This window comes from Salminus brasiliensis, chromosome 25 (genome assembly GCF_030463535.1).
Source record: "Salminus brasiliensis chromosome 25, fSalBra1.hap2, whole genome shotgun sequence".
Lineage (NCBI taxonomy): Eukaryota > Metazoa > Chordata > Actinopteri > Characiformes > Bryconidae > Salminus > Salminus brasiliensis.
The window spans coordinates 3,422,767-3,443,229 of NC_132902.1; the positions used below are offsets into that span (position 1 = coordinate 3,422,767).

A 20,463-nucleotide genomic window follows, 5' to 3' on the forward strand; every position below is an offset into this window, starting at 1 on the left:
ATGCAGGCTAGCCTCACTGGTCCGATCCCACATAGCAGAACTGACTGAAAAGGTCAATGCTGGCTAAGTCCATCCCTTGATGGGTCAGAGCGCCTTTGACGGACCCAGGGCATCCGGCAGCCGGAGGGGCAGGAACTGAGACTGAAGCCCCTGAATATCCAAAGTTCAACAGAAACACTTGAGTTTCAGAGTCATTTCTTCTGGCTTTAGGATGATCTGCACCTGCAGAACCTCTATGAAAGGGTTCTGGCGAAGTTGAGGAACCTCCAAATGTTCTTTGTTTAAAGAATGTGAGATGAAATAGCCTTGCAGTGGAGACTGACAGTCATGGAGAAGGAATGAGAGGGAAGAGGGTCGTTAAGGCGGTAGTGTTTTATTAGGGGGGAAGAGAGACAGATTGAGTGGTAAGCGATGAGAGAAATAGCCGTATTAAGATGGAGCTATTAGGCAACGAGCTCCCGCTCCTAACAGTCTGCCATGGGAGCTTTCAACCCAGTCAGAGTGTGGAAGAATTGAGAATTGGGTTTGTCCTCTTCCAAGAGTCCAATCGAGCCACTGAAGACAAGTGATGCTGGATGGAGTGATGGGAGGCAAAACAGGGATATGCTGGGCTGGTGGAGGAGGCCGGGCGCTGTCCTTTGCCTCAGGTGTGCTAGGTCGAATTTACGGCGTAAACAGCAGCCGCGCGGCGAGTTTGGGATTCCGCACTAATTCCCACAAAATGCTTCTTATTATGGCTCCTGCATTCCTGCCCAATGCAGACGGACCCTATATGGACCAGAAAGGAGGCCTGCGCCCTTCGGAATGCTCCGCCAACCGCCGAAAGCCTGAGCCTGAGTGGTGCGTCCATACGCGTTGTGCTCTGTGTAGAGCGGGGTTTCATCACTGTTGGGCCCTGGAGGTCCAGGTCCCTGTGCAGGTTGTAGTTCTACTGATCAGCAGGTTCTTAAGCTCTTCATTAGCATTGTCCCTTTAGGAGCATTGTAAAATCTGGGGGTCTTCTAGGACAAGGGGTGACGTAGTAGTGGGTAAATGGGTGCGTATGGTACCCAGCGATGGACTGGCACCTTAGCCATCGGAGATTCCCGCCTTGCGCCCACTGTTGCACTCGTGTTGAGGGACTTGCCACAAAAGTCTACTTTTATTGACCTTCTTTCAGAGCAAAGTTCCAGCCCTTATTTGACATTCCTGACATTCCTTAGCATGCTAACAACAATGCTACACCTGGATGAGGAGGCCATCACTTCTTCTTTGAGTCTCATGATTCAACGAGTCAAGTGGAGGCATGTGTATTCTCAAATTCTCAGGTTTTGGAAGCAGGACTCCTAAGGATGTCCGGCGGTGGAATGGGATGCCAGACCTGGATCATTTTCGTCGAGTGTAGGGGTCTAGTTTCCACACTCGTCCCGAACACGAGTCTGTACCCAGGACCGATTCTGGGGTCATTTGGGGAGAAGCTTGTTATCACTGGTTTGCTTTCCCATAGAAGAGTGACCATAGAAAAGTTAACCTGCAAGGTTGAATCCAGAGCAATGCCGCTTGCCCATCAGCAGCCAGAGTCTGAGAGAGCACAAATACCCATGCTGCTCTCTTCGGGTGGATAGATGGCGCTCTCTCCCCTTATCACTCTTAAAGCGATGTTGATGAAGAACATCGCTTTCTGGAGTCATGGCATTTCACGATGCAGGAAGACCTGCTCACACAGAGCCGTTCTCACAGTACAAGGGTTTCAACCATGCAAGCGATAAGTTGAAGTTGACCACCAATTTCAGGAGGACCAGAAACCGCTCCCGGGCTCTAAACCAGCTTTAACACCTGACCAAGCGTACTGAACTTGCTGAGCAAGCAGACCTGGGTCCAGAAAAGGACCACACCAAGTCCTTCCACCGCCTCAGCACACGTCCGCATGGGAAGACGTGGTGGTTGGATCGAAGCTAGAGAGCAAGAGGGCGATGAGAGGGTGGATGGACTGACAGCGGCGAGACGGACAGATGGGTACAGGTGGGTGCAGAACGAGAAGGAACGAGAGATGGAATAGCCATTCATCTTTGGTAAATCCTGCCGTAGAGAGGGGGCAAAGGGGAAGAGGGGAAGAAAACATTCCTTCCGTGAGTTCCTGCAAAGAGAGACACGGATGAGGAGGAGGAGGAGGAGTACAGTGGAAGATACAGCAATCCCTCTGGCATGCCCTTACACAGACACTCTGGAATCCGGGCCGGTCTGAAAGCAGAATGGCAGGAATCTGGTATTAGTGTCACACAATGGAAAAACCACTCTCGCCCTCACGTTATAAAACACGTGGTTAACATGCTGGAGAGGAGTGGGCTTACTACCCAGACAGCTCCGAGTGGTTTGGCTGCAGTTCCTTCTCTTATCTGACTCGGCACCGCAGGAATTGGATGTTTGCTTTCTGACACACTTGGTAAGCTTGTTGGCCTTCCCTAGGTCGCTTAAGGCCAGTCTTCCACAAGTTCCCTAATTGGATTTTAACTTGTGGACTGGACTAAATCTCCGAAATAGCCCGATTTCAGGATTTGATTAGATCCAGAAGGCCTCTGAATTTTCCACACCGAGGGTAAAAAAGGAAGAACTTCTGCTTAATTTTTTCCAGCAGCTCTCCGATTATGCCTCAGCAGGCCTCCGTCGGAAGACGAATGACCAAACGAGACGAAAATAGCTCATGTCTATAATGGAAGCGCGTGGCAGCGGAACGGCATACGGCCCATCACTCTTTTTCTGATGGAGCTGCTGGAGAGTCCGTTCTCCTGGAGCCAGTCCACCGGCAGGCTGTAGGCCGGCCAGAAGATCTGCCGCGCCTCAGCAGAGATATACACCAAACCAAAGCTTTTAAATCCAGTTAACTATGATGGGGATACAGTGATAGGTAGACAAATACAATCCAGGAGGTGCTGCGTGACTTGATAGGAATCATGGGAGTTGTAAATATAAAATTCCTATGCTTCAGGCTCAGGAGCGTTGAGGAGGTATAGCTTCATCGCTTGGTCGTCTCTGTTGAAAACTCTCAGAGCTGGGACTGGAATGAGGTGTTTTAGTTGCGTAGTGCAACTAAAGGTTCTGGTAAAGCCCAAAAACAAAAGGCTGGACAAATATGGTAGTATGGAATAGGGGTGCAACAAATAATCGAGCGTGGAGCGTGTGGAGATAATCGTCAAGGAGCCAGAAGGCAACACGGACAGGGGTCTGTTGGTCTGAGGCGTGGGAGTCTCATATGGACACGAGCTGATTGTAAAAGGAGAAATCTTCAAGTTAGTCAATCCAGTGATGTCACCCGAAACATCAGTAACACTCTGCATGGCGTCTGTTTACAGATAAAGTCCCGTCCTTCAATTACAAGAACCAATCATCATGCAGGTTAGGGATAAAGCCCCACCCTTCAGCAAAAAGAGCCAATCGGATTGCTCGTTTTGAGTAACATAATGTCCCGCCCTTCAGCAAAAAGAGCCAGTCATCATGCTGGTTAGAGATAAAGCCCCGCCCTTCAACAAAAAGAGCCAATCAGATTGCTGGTTATGGGTAACATTCCACCCTTCAGTAAACAGAGCTAATCAGCTTGCTGGTAACGAGTAATGCCCCGCCCTTCGACAAAAAGAGCCAGTCATCATGCTGGTTAGGGATAAAGCCCCACCCTTCAGCTGAAAGAGCCAGTCGGATTGCTCGTTGTGGGTAATGTAACATCCCGCCCTTAGGCAAAAAGAGCCAATCAGCTTGCTGGTAACAGGGAACGTCCTGCCCTTCTGCAAAAAGAGCCAGTCATCATCTGGTTAGAGATAAAGCCCCGCCTTTCAGCAAAAAGAGCCAATCGGATTGCTCGTTATGGATAACGTAACATCCCTCCCTTCAGCAAAAAGAGCCAGTCGGCTTGCTGGTAACGGGGAACGTCCTTCCCCCTCAGCAAAAAGAGCCAGTCATAATGCTGGATAGAGATAAAGCCCCGCCCTTCAGCAAAAAGAGCCAATCAGATTGCTGGTTATGGATAACATTCCTCCCTTCAGTAAAAAGAGCTAATCAGCTTGCTGGTAACGGGTACCGCCCCACCCTTCAACAAAAAGACCAATCAGCTCCCTGGTTACAGATAAAGTTCCGCCCCCTTCAGTAAAAAGAGTCTGTGAGCTTGCTGATTATGGATAAAGCCCCACCCTTCAGTACTAAGAACCAATCAGCTTGCTGGTTAGCAGCAGATCCTTCAAGTCCTGGACGTTGGGACACAAGGGCTGGGTCGCATCAGTGAGTCTTGGACACCCCTGACCCTGCTGCTGCTTCACCGGTTGTCCTTCTTTGGTGACCGCTTCTTCCACAAGACCTGCCTGATGTTTTGGATGGGATGTTCTGACCCAGCCGCCATAATGTGGCTCCTGCCAGAGCGTCTGAGTCCTACCCTTGCCCACTTGCTGCCATTGGAAGCAGATAACCAGCCTAAGCTGTCTGGCATTTGGTCTTAAACCCGATCAATCAAGCATCGAGCCGTGACTCTAGTCCTGTAGGTTCTAGACAGCTGTCGGGCAGTAAAAACAGACAGACTTTGGCTTGTGTGTGGAAGTTTCCCTGTAAAGCACATGCTTTTACAGCCCCCCCCAACTCCCGTCTGACCTAAGCTGCGTGCCAAATCGCCCACAAGCCTTTTCCATTGATCTGGAGCTGCTTTAATGTGGATGATGAATATCTGAGGCTCGTTGATATGCAGCACAGGGCTCTCGCGCTGCTTTCCCACCAATGCTGAGTCAGTGCAGCGTCCCGGGCTTCGACTAATCCAGAGAGAACAAGTGCCGCACAGGTTCAGGGTCCTCGTGTCCAGTCATTTACCTGGTCCAGTTCCACCCAAAACAGGCCAGAGCTGGTTCAGAGTACCGATGTGTGTCAGGGGGATAGCTTCTGTGTTTCGCCACCAACAAGATGAGCTGTTCTGCTGCCGTCCTGATGCCCGCTTGTTTGGTCTGCAGCTATGACGAGGAGCACGGATTGGTCAGCCTGAGTTTAAGGGATTCCTAGAACGCAGAAAATATGGGGTCTACATCCGAGGGCTCTAAGGATGAGGCTTGAGTCAGTCCTTCACCAGGCAGGCTCTACAGGAAATGCTACAGGAAACAGAAGAGAGCTATATAAGGCAGCTATTCTGGGCCCCAAACCCAAACCCAAATTCTGGGTGTCCAAAATGGACGTTTACTGCTAAACGTTCAGAGATCAGAATCCTCTCCAGTGAATGTGCTGTCTGTAAAGCCTCTGAATTAAACTACTGAACAGTACGAACCCTGACCGGCCCCTGTTTCTACTGGTGAGTCAGGGCATCGCACTGCGTGTGATGGAGGGTGAGTCAGTGGTTTCTGCACAGCCACGGTTTGACGGCTACCGTTGCAGCTGACAGAGACACGCGGTTCTGACCAGCCTGGGACTGCTCCCATGAGTCATTTAAACATAACATGATTCATTTCTATATGATTCATTCCATAAGTTCCCAGCATTGAGCTGTGGAGCAGTGGAAGAAAGATGGATGGTGCTACATCAAGTACATTTGGAATGAGTTGGGGAGGTGAGCATCATCATCAACAAATCAGCAGGCGTCCCAATACTTTTGCCTTTTTACTTTTGATCGAACGTTGTCGTTCCATTTCCCGACCGGTGACCCCAGTAGGCCGAGTACCTCGACTTGCTGAGCTGGTGTACTCTTGAGTGGCCTCATGAATATTCACTAGGCACACCTCACGCAACTGGAAGGCTGTACAGGACAAGGGGGCTGAAGGCGGCCTGTGCTCACGGCCTTCGACGCGCTTATCTTGAGCATGACCTTATAAAGAGAAATGTATGACCGCGCTCCGCGCTAACAGTCAGACACATTCCATGATTCCTCCAGCGTTAGCTATTTAAGGAATGTTGTTAGCAAAAAAAAAAAAAAAAAAAAAAAGCACATTTCTGATAAAATCCCTAAAATTTATGCTCGGATTTCAGAAGACAGTCATCGTTCTTGGAATCTTCAGAAAGACGTCTGCCACGGTGGACTTTGTTCTTTTAATTATGGCCCTTCTGTTCATCCCACCTCCTTGGGTTTAACCCGTTGGTTTTCGTCTTGGCGGATCAATCGCTCTTCCAGGACGTTACCCCTCCCATTCGCAGACGACGGCTCCGGATCAGGGAGGCCTTTTCCCGGGCCGCCATGCTAACAGCTTTGAGTGATTTACCCTCGTCTGCCATACGCTCGGGGCCCCGGCCTCGGAAAACACCTGCGACTGTCCAAAAAAAAAAAAAAAAAAGGTATTTATGCCATTTTAATGTACGTTTTTCTGAGATCAAACCAGCCTTTGGCTCGAGAGCTGATCGCCCGCCCCGGGCACAGGTGAGAGGGGTGGCGAAGGAAGGAGGGGCGAAGGCAAACCCCCTTCCCCGAGCCTCCTCAGAGAAGTGTATATATATGAACCGGCCTCTGGTGCGCCTCAGCATCATCCACTTACTCACCCCCACTGCTGCAGAAGGAAGGAACAGAGAGAACAGAAGGAGATAGAGGAAGATGAGGTCCCTGCTGAAGCTCACCATGCTGCTGTTCTGCGTTCAAGTGGGAGAGGGACGCTGGCTGAGGACACTACTGGGTAAGCGTCTGGCTATTTTAGAGCACGAGTTGAACGGTAATACAGACCTGGGCTGAAACCTTGAAGGCTTCTGTGTTAAATGTCTGGGGGTCTAGCAGTCTAGGATGCTTTTTGGGACATTTGGGACATTGTTGTATTCCTCAAGTCCATTTGAACTCACTCTTGAACTCCTTCCCTGGACTCTTCCAGAATCAGGCGACCCAGAAGCCGGACTCCCCGAGGAGCAGAGGAAGCGAGAAGGAGGGCAGCAGGAGGTCGTGGTCCGCTCCCGCCGCAGTGCCGAGGAGCCGTGTGGCCTCCACTCCGTCCTGCTTCAGGTGCGCGACCTGGGCCTGGGCTACGACTCGGACGAGATGGTGCTGTTCAAGTACTGCAGCGGCGCCTGCCCCCGCATGCTGTCCAACCACGACCTCACGCTGGCCACCCTGCAGTACAGCGGCGCCCTGCCACACGCCACCCCGCTGCGCCACCACGGACCCTGCTGCCGGCCCATGCGCCTGGAGGACATGGCCTTCCTCGACAACGCCCACCGCTGGCACAAACTGGAGAAGGTCTCAGCCTCCGCCTGCACCTGCATGGGCTAGCCAGGCTGGAGGGACTGTGGATCCGCGTATACGCGGTGGGGCCGACCACCCTCGACCCCCTTGGAGGGGAAGGGTCCAAGGGCCCTTTTCAAAAACTTGCTCAGGCTGTACATAAGACTTCTTGCTGATGAGTCGTTGATTGATGGTTGATTGTATTCGTTGAAGCCAGGCGTCGAGTGACAGAAATTGGATATTTAGGAACTTGCTAGCGGCATTAGGCTAAAGCTAGAGTCGAAGAAGCTTGGTTGACCGATTTAGATTTGGGTTCGCTGTAATTCGAAGGACCCTGCAATTGGCTGCCCAAAGCCCTGACCACCCTCCACTCCAGCTTCTTGCTAGTGAGCAATGAGTGAAGCGCCCCCCCCCCCCCCTCCCCCCTCGAGTGTGCATCAACACCCGGCACCGGTCAAACTTGTTGAGGACGCGGGTTCCCTCGTAGCGTCGCTGTTGGTTTTGACAGCATCAGATGTATTTATGTACAATAAATTATTTATTTATTTTGTTTTTAACTTATTGTTAATCTCTCTGGTCCTCTAGTGCTGTGTACATAAGGTGTGTACGGTCCCAATAAACCTTCAACGTTTTCTATGACTCCAGTTGACTCGAGTGGTCTCTTCGGCAGAAAACGCACCAATAAATCTACAAATCGATGATTCAAATGAAAAAAAAACAAACATTTCCCCCCACAAATTTATAAAAACAAGAAATTTAATGAGTGAAAAAGTACATTAATGTCAAAAAAATAGAATTATAGAGTCCAGGCTTTATACGCAGGCTTTCACCAGTCACTATTCAGCCATGACGTCGTCCGACGACTCGGGCTCTGTCCCCCAAACCTGCACGCGACCCTCCATGGCCGTCAGCAGGTAGGCCTCCGTCGGGTGGAAGGACAGAGACTGGACGACGGCCTTCCCGACAGGCAGCTTCAGTGTGACCGAGCCCTTTGAGACACAAAAGGCACATGGTGACTGATTAATGATTTAGGGGGGTGTGTGGGGGGGGTTAAGTGTGTGTGAGTGCACCCCAAGTTAGACGGTGGTTGGGATTCTCATGAGCATCACTACCCACCTCCACCAGGTCCCAGCAGTAGACGTGGCCGTCCTCCGAGCAGCACAGCACGTGAGTGTCTTTGTTGGACAGGCAGCAGTCCAGCTTATAGTCTTTACTCTGGTGTCCAGTGTACCTGCGCAGGAGCAGCGAACACGGTCAGCACGGTCAGCTTAACATAATAAATAAACATTGCTTCCAATTTTGCTTACAAAAATAAATAAATAAATATTTAGTTTTTACGCAAAATTGGGAGCAAGTTTGTATTTATTATTATTTTCCAAGTTTTCATCCACTAATTTAATGTTTATTATGTTCATTTATGCCCACTATTATAGGCTGTCTGTGTGTGTGTGTGTGTGTGTGTGTGTGTGTGGACAGTGTGTTTTGCAGACTCACTCTCCCAGCATCTCTCCTGAGCTCTTGTCCAGCAGACGCACAGTGGAGTCCAGACTGGAGCTCAAGGTGCACTGACCATCCTGACTAAAACACACGCACGTGATGGGACCTGCATTGAAACACACACACACACACACACACACACAAAGTTAAAAAGACATGCCAAAATCGGCCACACTGGGCTGTGTACAGAAAGGCCGACAGAAAGTCCAGGAACAACAGAAACACTCACTGCTGACGAAGTCGACATGAAGCTGACCCATCCGCAGGTCGTAGCGCCGGAGTCTGCCGTCCACAGAACTGACAAAATCACAAACACACACACACACACACACACACACAGTCAGCTTACACTTCTACTAAGTCTAAACACAAGGAGCATCCTCTCTACTGGCAGTCACCGCTTAGCCAGGGGCCCAGCATCCTCTCTACTGGCCGTCACCTCTTAGCCAGGGGCCTAGCGCCCTCTCTACTGGCCGTCACCTCTTAGCCAGGGGCCTAGCGTCCTCTCTACTGGCCGTCACCTCTTAGCCAGGGGCCCAGCATCCTCTCTACTGGCCGTCACCTCTTAGCCAGGGGCCCAGCATCCTCTCTACTGGCCGTCACCTCTTAGCCAGGGGCCTAGCATCCTCTCTACTGGCCGTCACCTCTTAGCCAGGGGCCTAGCGTCCTCTCTACTGGCCGTCACCTCTTAGCCAGGGGCCTAGCGTCCTCTCTACTGGCCGTCACCTCTTAGCCAGGGGCCTAGCGTCCTCTCTACTGGCCGTCACCTCTTAGCCAGGGGCCTAGCATCCTCTCTACTGTCCATCACCGCTTAGCCAGGGGCCTAGCATCCTCTCTACTGTCCATCACCGCTTAGCCAGGGGCCTAGTGTCCTCTCTACTGGCCTTTACCTCTTAGCCAGGGGCCCAGCATCCTCTCTACTGGCCGTCACCTCTTAGCCAGGGGCCCAGCATCCTCTCTACTGGCCGTCACCTCTTAGCCAGGGGCCTAGCATCCTCTCTACTGGCCGTCACCTCTTAGCCAGGGGCCTAGCGTCCTCTCTACTGGCCGTCACCTCTTAGCCAGGGGCCTAGCGTCCTCTCTACTGGCCGTCACCTCTTAGCCAGGGGCCTAGCATCCTCTCTACTGTCTATCACCGCTTAGCCAGGGGCCCAGTATCCTCTCTACTGTCCGTCACCTCTTAGCCAGGGGCCTAGCATCCTCTCTACTGTCCGTCACCTCTTAGCCAGGGGCCTAGCATCCTCTCTACTGTCCATCACCGCTTAGCCAGGGGCCTAGCATCCTCTCTACTGTCCGTCACCTCTTAGCCAGGGGCCTAGCATCCTCTCTACTGTCCATCACCGCTTAGCCAGGGGCCTAGCATCCTCTCTACTGTCCATCACCGCTTAGCCAGGGGCCTAGCATCCTCTCTACTGGTCACCTCTTAGTTTCTGCTTCTAATCAGGCTGTAACTCACCCGGTCAGCAGCTCGTGCTCAGAAACCTTCAGGCTGCTGATGCCATCCCGTGCCTCGTCCAGAACCTGAATGGGCTCCATCCTCCTGGATCGAGCGTCCCAGCAACGCACCGTGCCGTCAATGGAGCCTGGAAGACACGACAAGACTCTTGGTCTCCCCTCTACAGCTCTTCAGCACAGCGATGCAGAGAATTGAGAAGGTGCCGGTCACACAAAGCTGGCAGACTCACCTGACAGCATCACTGTGGCTTCTTCATTAAACTGCACACAGTTCACCTTCTGCATCACAAAGACGAGAGCAGAGTGGACGTTAGAGGACGCACAGACCTTCTTATTGCCCAAAAGGACCTACAGAGAACCCTCCCTGCCCTAACAGACTGGATTCAGCTCACTGGAGAACCATCAAGTCCTTTATGAGGTTTGATGGTGGAGCTGGGAACACTTTTTAGCTGAGAACCCGTCTTCCCTTCTGCCCAATCACACACTGCTTCTACTCACCCCTGCGTGTCCGCGGAGTTTGCGGGTGACCTGGCCGGTTGCGACGTCCCACAGGATCACCGTTTTGTCCGAACTGCACGAGCACAGCTGGCTGTTATCATACGACCTGCAAGAACCGGGAAGACAAGTCTGATAACTGAAGATCTGAAGATCCTCCAAAAGGTCCTCAAGAACCTGTCAGTTGGCAAACCCACCCATCAGCGTCCAGCACCTCGTAGCCATGGCCGGTGTAGGTCTTCAACAGTGCTCCCCTGCTCGCGCTCCACAGCTTGATGCTCTTGTCGCTGCCGCAGGTCATCAGATAGTTGCCATCAGCTAAAAAAGGACACACTTCGGTTGTCACACTCGGCTGTAAACAGAAAACCCGGCGCTTGTGTGTCCGTTTACTTATTTTTTCCGATTGTTTTTGTTTTCACTGAACTACAATACCCAGCATGCACTGTGTAAGCATGCCGTGCGCCAACTGGGAATCGCCACACAGCAGTAAGGAAATCCTGACTGCTAGCCTGACCACCGATGTGGCCCGGGCCAGTTAAGCCAGCGAGTGGAGAACCATCGTCATGGTCAAAGGACGCTCGGTCTGACCGATGTCCTAAAGGGCACGATAATACGGTACCGGGCGAGACGTTCTGGAGTCGCCCTAGCATAACAGCAGTGTCCCACCAGAAGGGAACAACAAGCAATCGACGCTCCACAATGAACACCTTCCATCACCTAATACTACGGTCCATGCCATGGCGTCTCGCTAGCGCCATTCGAAGCCAAGGGTTCGATACCCTTGTTAATCACGATGTGTTTGCGTGGGTTTTACTGACCACATCTTCTGAAAGCCCAAAAAGTCAAACCCCAAGCATGTCCAACACAGGCGACCAAGACTGTGACGGTGTCTTTAAAGCAACAGTCCGTAAGTTTTGGGGATTTAGAGACCTCTCTGGCGAGAATGTGTAATTGCATCGAGCACTGGCTATTTTAAGAGCGGACGAACCTGGTTGGACAGTGGGTGAACGAGCAGGTGAAGATGTAGCTTCGCCGTTCTGATATCTGAGCGTTCGCAGTGGCTCTCGGAAGTAGTGGCCCTGTTTGTATTAGCGCCATTAGCAGCGCCGCGGTGGCTCAGGTAGACCGCAAACGGCACCAGATCGGATTTCGGAGGCTGTGCGCGGGACGCAAGTACGTAAAGACGTGTGACGTGGATAGGAGAGCTCACCTGGCTAAAATTTTTACAGACTGCTGCTTTAAAGTACAGTTTTTGTTTTACTATTGCAACTATTATGTTGCTGTCGATCATTTTTCCTTAAATACATATATATATATAATTTTTCACTCTTTAATATAAATTTAATCTGGCAAATTTTTACGATGGACGAACCAATAGAAATGCTCCAAAATGACTTGGAATAAATAAATTGAATATATATATATATATTTTTGTCATTTTGGATGTACAGGTTTACACAAGGCTGCTCCCTTGCTCTCACCGGATTGGTCTACCCACCATCTACGTTCCCTCGCATTTGCATAAAAGGCGGGGCGTGCGCGCCACCGTAAACGACAGCGGGGTTAGGACGCGCTGCTCCCGGCTTACCGTTGAAGCGCACCGCCCTCACGGCGCCCTGCTGGCACTCCAGAGTCCGGAGGAGGTGCTGCGGGAGCCGCGGAGCCTCCGGCCGCGGCGCGGGGAAAGACATGCTGGAGAAACAACACGGGGGGCGAAGCAGACGACCCCGGTTCGGTGGTCTGTTTCGGTGTCCTTGAGAAGCGCTGGCGTGTCCGGTTAGCTCCGTTTAAACGACGCCGAGTCCGGTTTGGATTCGGTTGAAGCTGAAACCGGTTTAATAATAAATGTGAAGGGGGGAAATCCTGAAGCCCCATCTCAGACCTACAGCTGCCATTTTTCCCTTAAGAGACTGTGGCGCTAGCAGGCTCTTCAGCGCCCCCTGCTGACTGGGAGGACACTGACACATGAAGAGACTACAGTCAGGCGACAATCATCTGAATAATATGGAATTACATAATATTCATATATGTGACCATAGAAGACATCTAGGGAATATACTTCAGCCATAACATTAGCACCACCCATTGTCCATTCTTTCAGCTCCAACGACCATCCATATGGGAGCACTGTGTTGCTCTACAGAGTTGTGGCTCTGGCTGAATCTCAAAACCCTCCTTACTCCCTACCTAGTGAACATCCAGATAGCACTAGATTCCAGATTTCCAAATATTCCTGAGTGTAAACACTGCTCGATTACAGATATGATGCCGTAATTAAAATGCTGTCACTTCCTGACTCACATAGTGCACTACGTAGGGAGCAGCGTGTAATTTAGGACTAAACCTCATCACCCCACACAGGGCTAGCAGGCTCGGCCGAGCATTTCTTAATTCAGCTCCTCTGCTGCGTTCCCTCTTCACTGGCTTCCTGTATCTGCTGCCCTCATAAGATAAGATTCGAACCCCTGACCCGGGCCTACGAAGCCAAGACTGGACCAGCCAGCCTCTCCGTACTGGATGGCGATGGTCAATAGCCAGCTTCAAGCACGGTTCAGCTCGACCTGCCATCCATTAAGATCCATGGAAGACGAGCGTCCAGACTTTTTCTGTCCTGCACCGAAGTGGTGGAACGAACTTCTCCTGTCTTCGAACTCTGACTGAAGACCCTCCTCTTCCAAGAGTACTTGGGCGTAGAGTGTAGTGTGTGTAAAGTATTGTGTAAAGTATTGTGTAAAGTAAATGTAATAAGTACGTGCCCAAATGTGTTTTTTTGTTTTTGTTTTTTTATTAAATCAAATGTACATACATCACAAATCAGACAGATTACAGCTGAAAAAACAGCGATGTTCGGACACACTAAAGTCGAGCTGGAACAGAGGTGATCTGACCAATTGCCCGGCGAGACCTGGGAATTTCATCCAGTACGAATCAGTTAAGTCTGTAATACAGGATGAATCAGCCAGTCAGATTACATTCCCGAGCCTCCTCTGTGAAAACGAATCCAGCTCAAACAGCTCATATGAAGAGTGTCCTCAACACCTGGACCCTCTCCTTACAAAACTGCGTATTCAAGATAATGACCAATTAAAAAAATGCTCCAGATGATCTTAATTACAGATGGTAAAGAAAATATTTTTTTAATATATATATATATATAAAAAATTGTCCATCCCAGCTATTTCTTCTTGCCTTTGCTTGGCTTGGCCAAGAGCGCTGGGTCGATCTGATCTGGGCTCAGCCCTCTGACGGATAAGAGACGAGCAGCGCGCTCCTGCAGCGTTCCCCCACACTTCATCCCTCGCTGCAGAAGTTCTGCCTTCAGCCGCTCCAAACCCAGTGCCTCGAGATCCTCCACACCGCCGACGGCGAGCAGATCCAACGGCCCTTCCGCCTGCTGAGAGACGAAGGGGGACGTGGTCACCATCTGTAATGTAACGTCACACGTTTGCAAATTAGGCTAAGTAATGGAAAGTGGTACAGTATCGCCACCAATCAGCATAATGTAAACTACGTTACACAGACGAAATTCAGGCTTGGAGATGGCTACGATGCAAACTGGTGGGGCATAGGGTTCCTTTACTTTGCAGGAAGGCAAATAGTAACAGAATAGCATGTTTTAATGCAAAGTAGCTTCTCTCTAACGATCAACAGCCTCAATTAAGAGCTATGAGGCGTCTGATCTGTAGCTTTCCTTCAACAGCTTTCCAATAGTGGATGAGAAAAGGCTTGTTAGTACCTTTATTTGTGCCCTTCTGGCTCCGTAATGGGCAGTGGTTTTAGACTGGCCTTATTATAGCTGGGGTCTTGAGAGATTTTTCATCAGCCCTGTAATCAGCCCTGTATTTTAGCCTCAGTTTTCATTAAAATCATTAACGTCCTCTACTAGGAACTGGAGCCCACAACAGTGGCTTGGTTTCCGAGCTTCACAGCTTTTAAATTGAGGTTTTCTCCTAAAGACTTCAGATCAGTGGTCTCCACTGTGCTGTAGACGGTCACCTTCTACGGTGACCCTTCAAGCCATCGCACCTACTACAGATTCATGGTCTGGGATCAGATTTAAACACCCAGATGTCAGAAAATTCCACAAATACTGTAGACCCTCTTCAGGTGTAGGTAAACCTCACCACTGGTTGCGCTGGCGGTGTTTCAGTACTGTCAGCTGGGCAGCTACAGCTCCCGGCCACCTCCTTGGTCTCTGTGATAACAGCGCTCTCCGTTTCCTGATCATTACTGTTGTTCTGGATGTTCGGTTCTTCTGTGGTCTCCTCTGTCACAGCCTTCTCTTCTGCCTCCTTCTCCTGTGCAGGGGGGGAGCAGGCTGCTGGGCTGCTGCTGGAACTACTGCTGCTGCTGGAAGAGCTGGGCTGTTCCTGAGCCTCAGGCATCTCGCTCCCTCTGCTGGTCACTGTCGGTATTACAGGAGGCGGAGAGCTGCAGGAAGCTCCAGAGACGGAGGAGGATGTGGAAGCCTCTGCATCACCTTCATCGCTGTCTGCATCTGAACTGTCCATGTCCTCCAAATCACCAACGCCAGTCCTGGGAGAAGAGGGGTTTAGAAACATTACATTAGAGCTATGCATTTCACGCAGGTTTAGATTTCATAATCGGGGTTCTCAGAGCTAGTCTTCCACCTTTCACAGACTTTGGGCTGCTGTTTTCCCACTATATGTTCAGGACCACTTTAAACAAGCTGGCTCTGAGGTCTCTGTCCCAAACACACAAGATACAGCTCAGGAAGGGTTTATAATTCTCTGATAAGCTGGATCAAGAGTGTCTCAAAATGTCAGGATAAAAATGCAGGACTTTATGGAGGGCCACCCTACCTATCCAGTAGCCAGTAGGGCTCTCTGGGACTCCCAGCCTTGAGATGGCTGCGTCAGTGCCAGGGATCTAACCAGGGCAGGACCAAAATGAAAGGAGCCAACATGGGAGACTCTACCTGCACAGCAGATCTACTTACCAGAAGCATTTCTTCTTTGTGGCTGCATTTCCATTTTTCGTTGCTGGCCTTTTGCGACTTGGCCCTTCGTCCACCTGCACCAGGCCACTGGACGAAGCCTGCATGCCTAACAAAACAAAAAGCAGATTTTTAACATCCGCCCAAGGGTGCCGAAGTCATCATCTCAGCAATTCAAACTGGACCTTTAACGCACGATGACACAGGACCATCTTCTCAGTGAGACTGTACTGGATTGTGAAACCAAACCAAACCAAACCTTTGAGTACTGAGTCCTCCAGCCTCTCAGAGAGGTCATGGCACTGCTGTTCATAGTCCACATCTGTGAAGTAGTGCTTCGGTTCGGCCAATTTCTTCTGAATCCGCTCCAACCGCCGCTGCTCCTTCTCAGCTTCACGGTCGGCCTGCTTCTTCAACCACTCGGCCATCCTACACATGAACACATCCCATTACTGATACCTGCATGGTTTCAGATCTTCATAAAAAAATGGAATAAGAGGAAGCAACAATGAAGGAAAAGCTACATCGCATATGAAAACACTCCTCCAAACTAAACTTGGTGCCATTTTTAGCAGCAGCATCTGCAACTAAAAGGTTCCTAAAACTTGAGATCATCATTGTGGAGAAATTCTGGCTCGCCCTTCCTTGCAGAATTGCTTTAACGCAGCCACATTGGAAGCCCCTATTAAAGCACCACCACCCGAGTTCTACTGTTGGTTCTTACTGTGGAAGTCTGTGTTAGCTTTAATTCCGGTCTTCCAGTAAGTCCCACTTTCGACTCATTAGTCCAGAACATTGTTACAAAAAGCTTTGGGTGATCAAGCTGTTCTTTGAGCCTTCTTGTTCAACTTCATCAGCAGTGGATGGCTACCAGTTTGCCCAGCTTCCTTCTAATAGTGGAATTATGAGAGCTACTCAGATGTTCTTCTGGTTCTTTAGTGGTTTTCTGGACGAGTAGTCCAGTTGTCATTTTGGCAGGCCAGTTATGTCTTAGCCACACATTATTGCACTGCAACACAGATCTCACCTGTGCAATATCAGCTGGTCGCGTCCACATACTTTCAGGGGTTATTCACAAATTATGAGCAAACTTGCAGCTAAATTTTTGCCAAACTACTAAAGCCTTACTAGGATTACTGCAGTTATTTCAAGCAACACAACGACGACTGTCCCCTTTTACAAAGGTGTAATGCGACAAAGACAGTATGTAGTTACTCTTTCTCATGGTTGACGTCTCGGAGTCTCCGGCCGCTGAGATCCCTACAAGCCTCGCGGTTGGTGGTCTTCTCAATCTGCGCCCCAAGTGCCCTCAGCATAGACCCAAAGCCTGTAACAGAGACAGAAGGGCAGCAAGGTGAGCACGCAACATCAACACAGTCCACCATCAGCGAAGGGAACTAAACTATTATCACTGCCACACAAAAACCTTGCATGTCCAATTTTACAGCCCCCCTGACGATGTGCCAAAATGTCACGATGAACGGGCCAATAGAAGTGACTCCCACTGGAAGCTTAGAAGGTTTGCACCACCGCCTGTCCAGTCATCATTTTGGAAATACACCGTTTTTGCTTGACAGCGATACAAATAAATAAATAAATAAATAATAATAAATAATTTTTGAATAACAGCAGGATGCATTACCCCCTTTTCCACCGCACAGACGAGGCTCCAGGCGATACACCGCTCCCGCCTGGAGTTTGTGCCCCATATCTGATATTCGTCCATTGCTCTTCACGTAGCAATCTTCACACGGGATTCCCTACATGGAAACACACATCAGTTGATATGGACCATTGACACAAACCGCAACTGCAGAAAAATCAGATTCAGCTGCTCATCAGACATCATAAGGGTAAGATATTTTACTATTCACATTATTCTAGAGATTTATTTGGGGTTGGAAAATTATGTTGTAGAGATTCATGGCTCCACAATAGGGACACTTTCTAGTTTCTGAGTTTTAGATTTGCTGTTTTCACCTTTCGGTTTGTTATTCAGTTAATTATTCCAAAGTGGCGTCCCTCTGGGTTCTATTTTAGGGCCTATGGATGTTTCTTAATTATAATATATTAAAGTATTGGTCAGTCACGGATGCCTGGGGCATTGGGTATATTCATAATTTTAGATAATAATAATTCACATTAGTTAGTGAATAGGACATTCAAGTACGTGGGTCAATGATGAACAAAGTTCTTTTGTTAGTTTGTTATTTAGTTATTCATTCTAAACTGGCGTCCCGCTGGGTTCTATTTTAGGGCCTAGGAACATTTCTATGTGAATGTATTGGTCAGTCAGTGATGCCTTGTGGCCTTGGCTATATTCTAAAACCAATAATTCACCTTATTTGGGGAATTTATTTAAGGATTCAATGATTATGTTCCATTATGGGGGCCACGGCTACTGAAATAAAGGCTCCATGCCAGGCACTTAATTTAATAATAAATAATAAAACTGTTTTATTCCAGCTTTAAGTTCAGTTATTAACTATATAAACTAGAACTTCATTCAGTTATTAATTGTAATGTAGAAACTACTGTAATATTTCTGTGTAGCACATTAGCTAGCCATGTAGCTACAGTCCCACAGGGTTCCATCCTTGGGCCTGTGAAACTGTTATTAATTGGGACACCAGCTTCATAAACCCAAAATACAGACTCATACACGGGGTCTAAAGGGTTCATGGACATTAGAAATTAAACTAAACTAAATTCTGATCTAAATAAAAGCGAAACTAAAGTATTTTAAGTCTAAAAACATAAACACGCCGAGTTCTACTACAGACGTCCCGTAGTCCCGTAGTTAGCTTAGCTTAGCCTAGCTTAGCAAGCTAACCCACCCACCAACCCTGTGAGAAAACGCGAAGCCTACGCTAAGCTAACACGACGGAACTCACCTCTCTGGTGGTCAGCAGGTCCTTCAGGTCACTGACAGTCGCCCCCTGACCTACAGTGAGATTAATAAAGCGAAAATATGGAGAAACGACAAAAACATCCATGTTGTTTTGCTGCTGGAGCCGAAAAATAACACACCGACCGTGTGGACGAGGCTTTAATGCGTCACTACGGCGGGCGAGCGAGCGCGACCAGGGCTGTTCGATTCCGGAAGCATCGGAGTCGATTCCTATTCCGAGTGATGGGAGGGAAGCGAGTCGACTCCACGATTCCAAAACTCTTCCACTTGACTTTGATATACCTACTAGGGGTAAAGGGGGTGGGGGCTTGTTTACTACCTAGTGAACAAGTGCTCGGTTTGTTTGCTACCTAGTGAACAAGGGCTCGGCTTGTTTACTACCTAGTGAACAAGTGCTCGGTTTGTTTGCTACCTAGTGAACAAGGGCTCGATTTGTTCACTACTTAGTGAACAAGGGCTCGGTTTGTTTGCTACCTAGTGAACAAGGGCTCGGTTTGTTTACTACCTAGTGAACAAGTGCTCGGCTTGTTTACTACCTAGTGAACAAGTGCTCGGTTTGTTTGCTACCTAGTGAACAAGGGCTCGGCTTGTTTACTACCTAGTGAACAAGTGCTCGGTTTGTTTGCTACCTAGTGAACAAGGGCTCGGTTTGTTTACTACCTAGTGAACAAGTGCTCGGTTTGTTTGCTACCTAGTGAACAAGGGCTCGGTTTGTTTACTACCTAGTGAACAAGTGCTCGGTTTGTTTGCTACCTAGTGAACAAGGGCTCGGCTTGTTTGCTACCTAGTGAACAAGTGCTCGGTTTGTTTGCTACCTAGTGAACAAGGGCTCGATTTGTTCACTACTTAGTGAACAAGGGCTCGGTTTGTTTACTACCTAGTGAACAAGGGCTCTGTTTGTTTACTACCTAGTTTGGTTACTACCTAGTTAACAAGTGCTCGGTTTGTTTGCTACCTAGTGAACAAGGGCTCGATTTGTTCACTACTTAGTGAACAAGGGCTCGGTTTGTTTACTACCTAGTGAACAAGGGCTCGGTTTGTTCACTACTTAGTGAACAAGGGCTCGGTTTGTTTACTACCTAGTGAACAAGGGCTCGGTTTGTTTACTACCTAGTGAACAAGGGCTCGGTTTGTTTACTACCTAGTGAACAAGTGCTCGGTTTGTTTGCTACCTAGTGAACAAGGGCTCGGCTTGTTTACTACCTAGTGAACAAGTGCTTGGTTTGTTTGCTACCTAGTGAACAAGGGCTCGATTTGTTCACTACTTAGTGAACAAGGGCTCGGTTTGTTTGCTACCTAGTGAACAAGGGCTCGGTTTGTTTACTACCTAGTGAACAAGTGCTCGGTTTGTTTGCTACCTAGTGAACAAGGGCTCGGCTTGTTTACTACCTAGTGAACAAGTGCTCGGTTTGTTTGCTACCTAGTGAACAAGGGCTCGGCTTGTTTACTACCTAGTGAACAAGTGCTCGGTTTGTTTGCTACCTAGTGAACAAGGGCTCGGTTTGTTTACTACCTAGTGAACAAGGGCTCTGTTTGTTTACTACCTAGTTTGGTTACTACCTAGTTAACAAGTGCTCGGTTTGTTTGCTACCTAGTGAACAAGGGCTCGATTTGTTCACTACTTAGTGAACAAGTGCTCGGTTTGTTTACTACCTAGTGAACAAGTGCTCGGTTTGTTTGCTACCTAGTGAACAAGGGCTCGATTTGTTCACTACTTAGTGAACAAGGGCTCGGTTTGTTTACTACCTAGTGAACAAAGGCTCGGTTTGTTCACTACTTAGTGAACAAGGGCTCGGTTTGTTTACTACCTAGTGAACAAGGGCTCGGTTTGTTTACTACCTAGTGAACAAGGGCTCGGTTTGTTCACTACCTAGTGAACAAGGGCTCGGTTTGTTTGCTACCTAGTGAACAAGGGCTCGGTTTGTTTACTACCTAGTGAACAAGGGCTCGGTTTGTTTACTACCTAGTGAACAAGTGCTCGGTTTGAGACAGCCCTGGAGAACTCACGGCTCCTCT

General features: G+C 49.2%; 3 protein-coding genes across 4 annotated transcripts; 1 reads left to right on the top strand and 2 right to left on the bottom strand.

The window, feature by feature from the left end:
• The first annotated feature begins 6,517 nt into the window (after window positions 1–6,517).
• On the top strand, window positions 6,518–7,180 carry LOC140547739 (persephin-like). Its single transcript, XM_072670873.1, has 2 exons — window positions 6,518–6,632; window positions 6,786–7,180. Exons 1-2 carry the CDS (start codon window positions 6,518–6,520, stop codon window positions 7,178–7,180), a joined length of 510 nt encoding a protein of 169 aa, XP_072526974.1.
• Window positions 7,181–7,870: 690 nt separating this feature from the next.
• wdr83 (WD repeat domain containing 83) lies at window positions 7,871–12,497 on the bottom strand. Its single transcript, XM_072671619.1, has 9 exons — window positions 12,168–12,497; window positions 10,777–10,897; window positions 10,583–10,688; window positions 10,315–10,363; window positions 10,086–10,212; window positions 8,859–8,926; window positions 8,627–8,735; window positions 8,249–8,363; window positions 7,871–8,121 (listed from the first exon to the last, which is right to left on the bottom strand). Exons 1-9 carry the CDS (start codon window positions 12,268–12,270, stop codon window positions 7,969–7,971), a joined length of 951 nt encoding a protein of 316 aa, XP_072527720.1. The 5' UTR covers window positions 12,271–12,497; the 3' UTR covers window positions 7,871–7,968.
• Window positions 12,498–13,344: 847 nt separating this feature from the next.
• On the bottom strand, window positions 13,345–18,793 carry sde2 (SDE2 telomere maintenance homolog (S. pombe)). Of its 2 annotated transcripts, none has more exons than XM_072671621.1 (7): window positions 18,431–18,793; window positions 17,179–17,296; window positions 16,752–16,863; window positions 15,796–15,965; window positions 15,540–15,645; window positions 14,704–15,115; window positions 13,345–13,973 (listed from the first exon to the last, which is right to left on the bottom strand). In XM_072671621.1, the coding sequence occupies exons 1-7, from the start codon at window positions 18,530–18,532 to the stop codon at window positions 13,755–13,757; spliced, it is 1,239 nt and encodes a 412-aa protein (XP_072527722.1). In that variant the 5' UTR covers window positions 18,533–18,793; the 3' UTR covers window positions 13,345–13,754. The 2 variants fall into 2 exon arrangements, with proteins under 2 accessions (XP_072527722.1, XP_072527721.1); XM_072671620.1 differs by having other exon boundaries at window positions 13,345–14,003; window positions 18,431–18,792.
• Between the last annotated feature and the right edge of the window lie 1,670 nt (window positions 18,794–20,463).